At 37.6% G+C, this 8926-nt stretch overlaps 1 protein-coding gene across 5 annotated transcripts in view; it reads right to left on the bottom strand.

Moving 5' to 3' along the window:
- Positions 1-1050: 1050 nt before the first annotated feature.
- ADGRL4 (adhesion G protein-coupled receptor L4) overlaps positions 1051-8926 on the bottom strand; it is a 74855-nt gene continuing 66979 nt past the window's right edge. For all 5 annotated transcript variants that reach the window (XM_013177987.3, XM_013177989.3, XM_067001240.1 and 2 more), the window contains 3 exons: positions 5092-5183; positions 3312-3480; positions 1051-2790 (listed from right to left, as the gene is read on the bottom strand). In XM_013177987.3, the coding sequence (XP_013033441.2) occupies positions 2728-2790; positions 3312-3480; positions 5092-5183 (324 nt within the window). In that variant the 3' untranslated portion in view covers positions 1051-2727. The remainder of the gene's footprint in view (positions 2791-3311; positions 3481-5091; positions 5184-8926) is intronic.

Genomic DNA, 8926 nt, shown 5'->3' with positions numbered 1-8926 from the left:
ATGGCCCCAACTGGAGGTGTCATATACCTCTCAAAAGAATGCAATCTTAAAAGATGCTGAGCAAAGTCTTTATTTTTCAAACCAGACAACTAGTTACCAGTCAATCTGACAAATAGGTCACAGAAAAACAAACTGTTTTTCCATCAGCTGATGCATGGCACTTGAGCACAAGTTTCCTTAACTTGCCCATTACTAATGCCCAGCTGTTATTTTTCCAATTTGATATTTCATATCCTAGACTCATGGAATAATTCAGGATGGAAGGGACCTCAGAAGGTCATCTCATCCACCTTCCAGCTCAAAGCAGAAATCAGGTTGCTTGAGGTTTTATCCAGTCCTAAAAACCTCCCAAGGTTTTAATACAACTGCGCAAGCTCTCCAGACAACTGTTTCCAATGCTTGACTGTCCTCACAGTGAAAAAGATTTTCCTGATATCTTGTTGAAACATCTTTTTTTTTTTTTTTTTTTTTCCTTCGGTTTATGTCCATTGTGTCTCCATTCTGCTAGGGGCTTGTGTTACTAAGGACTGTGACAAATAAACCTTTTTATTTCTCACCAGTATTTCTCTGCGCATTAGGAAGGACAATTACACTATCCTTCAGGCTCAAAGGTGACGAATCTAAACAAAGTTTCTTTGCTCCTTATGTACTGTATTAAAACATGAAAACTCATCTTTGCATGTAAGGAAAACAGAGTTTCAATGAAGATCTGACCCACAGACTGGAGAGCACAGTTTTCCTATAAAAGATGTTCTTTCATTAAAAAGACTATTGTAACCTAAACACTTCGTGATATATTTTCTTTCCAAAGAACTTTTTCAATCTCACTGAGCACGCTGAAGTCATTATACTAGGGATGATTCTTTGTCCAGCCAGTTTTACTATAGGTTACTTTTCTGCAGGAGATTAAAAATGATGCATTAGTAGATATCATTCTAAAAATACTCTTTTAAGTACTATATAACTACATTTTTGCAAACCTGGAAGAACATATAGAGCATCGAAGGAAATATAACAAATAATTCAGGATGAATAATATATAACCATGAGAACTTTTCCATTGTATTTATTTAAATCAAAGGAAGTATGTTGAAATGTGAAAGTTAAGCACTTCAGTTTATTCACATATTTTACATTCAAAGGACCAACCAAAAAAAATAATATTTTTTTCAGAAAAAGAATTCCTCTTTTGGTTTCCAAAATTTTGATAGAGATATGGAATATACCTAATGAAGCCTGCCATTGTAGTACATACAGTGAAAACCTTGTGTATACATATAAAATCCAAACAAACTGACCATTACTAAAAAAGGTTCTCTTTAATATAAATAAATTTCAGAATAGTCCTTTATTTTAATAGACAAAACAGTGGAATGTATTAACAACTACATATTTACAGTGTCTGACTGGTAAAAATACTGGGCTCCATCTGAGATCCTAGACACTTCCTGAGAAGGCCACATGGGCTAAGGATTGCTCAGCACTTCACATAAGTTATGTGCTAAAAGGATGAAATTAAAGCATACTTTTAAAATGAACACAATGGCAAAATCGGAACTGCTGATGTAACATGTTCATGTCCTGATGCAGCAAAACTTGCATCACAAGAAGTTCTCTCTTTGATTTCAGCAGACTTGTGTATGTTCCTAAGGTTAAACACAGGATAAGCGTTCCAAACTCAGGAGCCTTGGAGGAAGACAACTGTTTGAATCAAAGATGCTACAAATAGAGAAAACTGCTGTAATTACAATTTTACATAATATGGACATACATGACCTCAAATTTAAATCTGTATTCTTCTCCATGGGTGATTTCTACCTCTTTACTTTTCATTTGATCCTACAAGGTCTGGATTCCAACTATCTCTATTGTGACAAACTTTTGAAAGCATCTCCTTCCCACAGCCTCCCAAATCATAGTGCCAGTTTAGCAGATCTCAGTCTTTTTGGCAATTAAATTAAATTAAAACAAGAACCAGATATTTTTCAAAGTATTCACAAAATAATCTTTCACTTACAGAATGGCTGTTCCACCATTCTTGTATCAGATCTGATCTCATCTCTTTAGATCTAAACAGTTCTTTAACAGTTACAAAAATAAAGAAATGATTAATATACAAATATATATTTCAGAGTGATAAGAGAATAATATTTTAAAAAATCCTTTTTTTAATCTACTTTAAATTAAAAGAAATGTTTTCAAAAGGAAACTGTATCTGGACTGTAGCAGATCTTTATCTATTGACTCTTCAATGGAACTCATTCCCTGCCGATGGCCATATAGAACTTAATGTAAGAAGCTAATTACTATGAAAAGACAGTGAGCAAGTTTCTACTAGCAAGCGATTCAAAAAATCTGCTGTGCCAGTTAGTTTCTGGTATCTCTTGTTCAAGAACCTCAGATATATTTTGTTTCTGATATTAAAAAATAAGTCATGAAAAGTCCTGAGATCCTTTAGAAATTTGCTTCTTTCCCTGGTCTTCATTAATACATGTTCTGCAATAATCCAGTTTGTTTTGTATACTCTTTGTATACAGCACAAAATAAATGCTTTGCATGAATGCACATGTATGTACAAAACCAGTCAGTAATTCAGTTAAGTGATATGCCTGTTCACTGGGTCATTTTATACTTTCACAATACCATATTTTCCTGTAATATCCGTAACGACGTCGTCTAGGTTGCTCCCTTTTAACACCATGATGCTCATGCAGGTTTTCCTTCTGTTCATCTTAAGCAGCCAAAACAGCAAGGAACATTTTTGAACAACCTATAATACTCTTCCTGAATCTGAAATAAAAATATAGAATTGGAACATGAAACATTAATAGGTCTATATGTGTTTCAACTAATTGTGCACTGATGCCTTTGCTAGATGTTTTAAGGTGGAGCTGTTTTTTTTTTTTTTTTTCTTCTTTAGGACAGGATACTGAAAAAGGATAATCTCAAAATTGTGTGGGTAATACGAATCCTGCTACTAGCTGCAAAGACTGGAATTGAGCTTTACTGAACCCATTACGTTACTTCATCTGGTTAATGAGTTCTACATTTTTAAAACGCACTTTTCTGTATTTCATATTAAAAAAAAAAGAAAGGGAGAAAATATGTGTGAAGGCAAGAATCAGACAGTTGTTCTGCCTCTACCACAGGCAACGGCAATATACTTCCCCTCTTCTCTTTCCACCCCCAACAAGGGCACAAGGAATTCCTGCCTTGCTCTGATAAAATGTTCGCACCACAACTTGGCTTCAAGACTGGACATGTGCCTGCATGGTTATACGTGACTTCCCCACGAGGAAGGGGACACTTACCTTTCTAGACAACACACAAAGAAATATGAAGATGAACATCCCCTGAAACGCATTGAAGATTGTAAACAGATATGCAGTCACCACAGATCCCTGTACGACATGGAGGACACCAAAGATCCAGGTAGCCCCAAGAAGGAACAGGAGAGCAAGAGCACCTCGGGCACAGGACCTGGGGGAACATTGCAGACAACATGCAGGCAAGTGCTGTTTGCTCCCTTCACTGCTTGGAAAGGGGAATGCTACCTAGACAATTGGTTTCAGCTGCAACGGCCTGAGAAGTGCAAATGCATGGGCTGCTCTTTAGGGTGTGCTGTAGTACTGTGCCACGAATAAGCTCACACAATCGCTGCAGAAGAGTAAAAGAGTAAAACTGGAGGGCCTTAAAACACTGGCTTCTTTAATCTTCAGATATGTTTTCTCTGGTGTACTGCAGCACCATATGATTTGATTTAAATCTACTGTTAGTGTAATTCCCCAAGGAAAAACATATGTCTGTTATGAAGCATTCCCCCACTTCTCCTCCCCCCTCTTATCCTCCTCAAAAAATAACCCAGAAAAATGTACAGTATGCTCTTAGGTCAGTACATGTGCATGACATCAAAGGGTTCCCAGGCTGCCTCTCAGGTTCACTGCAGAAGACGGTGCAAGTTGTAAAACTAGACTTTCTTTCTTTCATTCTTTGTCTTTTTTAAAAAATATATATATTTTGTTTTTAGAACACAAATACTCTCAAATATTTCCTGGGTCAGTGTATTGATACTTTAAAATTATAGGAGCTGATTGGCTATGATTTTTTTTTCCAACGTGCTGTAGAGCCCTGCTCACAGACTTGAGCAAATTGCAGCATGTTGTCTTGGAAATGAAACCACTGATTACTTTCTTATTCTTTCTCAGCCCAGTCATTGCAGGACTTCCTTTGAACAACAGACATTTTTAGCACTGTTCCTCTGAAAATGAATAATTTTCAACTTCATTAAAACCAGCTCACCACATGAAGCTACGAAGGGTGAGGAATAAGAGAAAGTAATCAATCAAACAATTGCTAAATCCTAACTATAAATCTAGTGCAATGCATTGAAACTGCAGGAGCGTTCCTAAGCAACACAAACAGTAAGTTGTTTTCAATGTTCCCTGTAGTACACTTCAGCTTTTCCTGCACAAACGGTTTTCAAGGTCCCTATAAATCAGTTTTAAAGAGAGTGAGTTGATGGAAAAATCATAGCAGCATGCAAAGTAAAAATCCTGGAGAGAAACACCCCCCCACACCTCAACACCAAAGAAGCACAATGTCCTCCTGTAGATTTTTTTTTTTTTTTTACAAAAACTATGAATGGCCTGATTCTCTTATCACTGGATTTCTACATGCCTTCTTACTTCAAGGCAAATATTTTGGTCCCAATTCAGGCATAAGTTTCGAAATCTGTTTTGACTTTCATAGAGGCTGTAGAAAGTGTTTAAGAAAAAAAAAAAAAAAGGAAATTATTACTTTAACCTTTCCATCAGCCTTTACCCTTCAGTTGACATGGGCTACTCATTGTGTTCCTCGAACATCTCCCACAAGCCCAGTGTTACAGCATGAAGCACTGCTCAGAAGGAATAAAGATTGCAAAATCTACCTTTAAATCTATATGAGGGAATAACAGAAAGAAAAAAAAGTCTCTCCCCCCCCCCCCCCCCAAATCTTCCAGAAAATTAAATGGTAATTTTTGAATCCTTAATTTAGTCTCCATCTGTATTTAAACTTACAGAAGGTAGAATTTGTATTAAATGACAAACTTACCTTATATTTTCATAACAACTAACTTCTGGCTTTAACATTGCAGTGTGTCGAAATACTTTATAAATAATCACTCCGAAAGCCAGCAAATTAACCTGGGGGGAGGAAAGAGAAGAACTTTTTTAGTTCAAACCAGGGTGCTTTTGAATTTCAGTAACTGTTACACATTTAAATGAAACACGTCAGATATAGTTTCTGTGTATATGAAACCTAGAGAATCCAGTGCCAGAAGGGAAAAAAAATCCTTTTCTGATTCACGTCTATTAAAAAAATATGAGCCCTTTAATAAAGATTGATCAAACAGGGCTGTAACTCTATCTTATCTCAACAGTATCACTACCAACAGTCTGCAAATGTTTATTGATTTTATTGGTAAAGCTCTTCGATTTCCTGCTGAGATTTTTTTTTTGTAAGTAGAGATGTTTAAGCAAAGAGAAGAAATGAGAAGAAATGAGAAAAAAAAGAAAGAGCCCCCCCCTCGCCCCCTTCTATTATACTGTGTAGATTTGACAAAATGCATATCTTTTGTTTCTGAATCACATTAATAACATCATATGTTTGGAGGTCTTTTGGGTGTGAAAACTTTTAAGTGGCACAAAAAACTTTGAGGTTTACACACACAAAAAATAAGATACTAACTTTGGTTGAAATGTTCTTTGCTCAGTATTCTCTCCTCCATTTTATGTTCGTTTCATTCGTGAATAATATCGGCGTGTGTATGTGTGTTTATTTTCTGCCTTTATAATGACATTGTTTTATTTGAGTTTGAAACACAAAAAAGCAACTAAAAGAAGCAGTTTCGTAAATGATGCTCAATTATGGTTCTGAACCTTTGCTTGGATAGGCTTCATTGATCATTCACTTAAATTCCTACTGCATTCCTTTAACAATGTGAATGGGTTTGCTCTCTCGCTTAAAAAAAAAAAAAAAAGAAAACCCTTATTTTGGTTCACAGCATTTAACATGAAAATCTATTTACAATGTTAATAATTGAACCAAATTTTATCTGGATGTCATCCAGAAACTATTTGTAGATCCTTGGTTGTAATCCCTTGGTTGGTTCCTGTGGGTTTACAGCTGTAGACTGAATAGAATTAATACCTTCTCCAACTTGTTTCTTCAAAAAGACTGTGTGGTTTTCCTCCCTCCTTCTTTTTCTTAAAAAAAACAACAACAAAAAAAGCCAAAAAAAAAACCAACAAAAAAGCGCCTCCAAAATGAAAACAAAAGCCTACTATAGGAGCACAGCATCACTTTAAAAAGAATCACTTTCTTTTGTTAACACTTGTTATGTATGTCCTTAGAACATTTTTGTTATGTCGAGGGGGAGTATCTGATATTAAATTCAGGCTCTGCTTTAATTAGCTGCATGCTCATACTTTAATACGGCATAATGTATTTACAATTTGATAAGACAGGAGATAGAGCTGATTAGCAGTTTAGGGAATTAATCCTTCACTGAATACCTTGTACTTGCACTGATCGTGAGAGCTATTCTGAAGCTCCTTGTATTTAAAATTGTAATCTATAATATCTCCTAAACCAGCAATTTTTCAAAGTTAATTATAAGTCAGTCAGCAGTTGTGGGTAATTATATACAGACTTACTTTTTATCTTATATTTGTTGGTGAACAATATATCAAATAACATGGTGCGCACGCTATAATCTGTGTAACCCAACTAATGTACTTATTAAAATAATCTGGAAAAGATAGGGTGAAATGTGATCAAAGTACCACGGGCACAGGGAATACACCCTGCTACTTCTTCAGAAGCTGTCAGCAAGACCGCAGCATGAACCGCACAGCCAGCCTTCCTCCCTGCCGGCCCATCACCAAGATCACTAATGTCAATGAGAGCCTTCCTATTGCTGTTAATAGGCTCTTTATGAAGCTTTGTGGGCCAAAGTCCATTATCCTTTGGCCACAGAAAACAGCTGCAGAACTGGAGAGGTTTTGCTGAGCGAGGATGGGGCTGGCAAGGGGCAGATGTGGGGCCTCGCAGTAGAAGACTCCATTTCTCTTCATCCCAGTGGGGCTCCTTTACACAAATACTATTTACACTGTCTGTTGCACAGGATAATAGGATTTTGCCCTCTGCATTGAAGTAATACCCATTAACTATGATCTTTTCATTCATCAATTCATTCTGATGGGAATAATCTGTACATTTCAGGGGAACGAGAGAGGTTAACACCGGTTCTCGGAGTCAGCTGCCAGAACGCAGTCATGGTGCAATAAGTCTCAGGTAGCCTCGCAGGAGGTAGTGTTACAGGGTAATGAAGGTGAGCTTAACTTCTGAAATACCCACTCATTTCCAAGATTTATTAAAGCCTTAAGTAGGTTTTTGCCCCATTTAGAAGCACTCCATTAATAAAAAATATCTGTAGCAAAGTGCATAGACTGCTTTATACAATGTTCAGTGTCTCAAAACGGTAGCTTTTAAACAACTTTTTTTCTTTTTCTTTTTTTTTTTTCTTTTCTTTTCAACCTAAGTTAGAGCCCTCTGGCACTGCATTTTGTCCTCTGGAGGACCTCAGTTAGGTAACAATAAAGTTGTTTTAACTGTCCTGAAGTGCAAAAAATCCAGCAGCACTTAGGGGAAAGAATAACATGAAATCATGGGTAAAGCTAGCAGAAAAAAAAAAAAGTTAATGTTAATAATGTGTCAGCTCTAGTCTTTGGAGAAGACTGGTATTTTAACAGGTATCTGAAGTTCAACATGCTCTGCTTCAGCCTGAGACCGTGCATGCTCTTTACCATGAGCAAACCAGTAACCTCAAAAACTTCACATAGGATGGTTGGACTGAATAGTGCTAAAAGGGAAATGGCCTTCATATAACTGATATCCTCAAAGAGCCATTCAACTGCTGGGCCAGGAAGTCAAAACACCCCAAATGTCTGACCCAAGATATGATCACTTAAGACATATTGCATTTATATTGAAAAGTGAGCTTCAAGTGAAAATAAATGGAAGTAGATGGCTACAAAGGGCATCCAAAATACAAATAGGCCCAAGGAATCCTGGATCTCCAAATTTTCTAGCTGGAACAAAGTGAGGATGAGAGACACTGACGCATCTAAAAAAGCCTCCAGCTGCTACTTTTAGCCAAATACCGTGCTTTTTGCTTACTTTGGCTGTAATTGTGTGTGTTCACTTTTTGCGGTTAAAGCACAATCTTCAGGTGCCGTTGACTAGGCCTTAGATGACGTTATAATTAAGGCTGCCTTGAGGTGACAGGCACGGTGAATGGGAATAAAATGGCAGGCCTAGAAGCAGCAGGCTGGAACGTAGCAAAGTGTGCAGGCAGCTGTGACACCAAACTAGGGCAGACATCGCACGGGCCTGGCAAGGGCCAGCCTGGGGACTGCTGCTGCCACAGGCTGGCTTTGGGGAGAAGTTACCTGTATAATGAGCAGAGCCACTCTGCAGCTTTGGGCAAACCCAAAGCGTGAAGTGTTGCAGCATGGCCACAGTTTTATCAAGTGAATAACGATGTTACAGCACGACAGGGCAAATTCTTGTGCCTTTGTTTTCAGAGTTATTACATGGCTGAGCAGTCAGAGAGACTGCTGCACGTCCTGAGAGGGGCTCCTGGCCAAGTGTAATAGGCTAAAAGGGGACTGCAGTGATTCCAAGCCCAGAACTGATTTATTTTTATTTTTTTAACAAACAACCTCAAACTGCTATTGAGTAAACACTGCATCCAGTCATTATTTCACAAATCTCAGACTTTGTCATTGCAAGCCCAGTCCTGTGGGGTGCTGAGCATCCTCAGCCCTCCCTCTGCCCCCCTTCCCTCTGAGATGTCAGTGGGAATCAGATTTCACTCAGTGCT

Source organism: Anser cygnoides, chromosome 8 (assembly GCF_040182565.1).
Source record: "Anser cygnoides isolate HZ-2024a breed goose chromosome 8, Taihu_goose_T2T_genome, whole genome shotgun sequence".
Lineage (NCBI taxonomy): Eukaryota > Metazoa > Chordata > Aves > Anseriformes > Anatidae > Anser > Anser cygnoides.
This window is presented reverse-complemented; position numbering and strand designations above follow the sequence as displayed.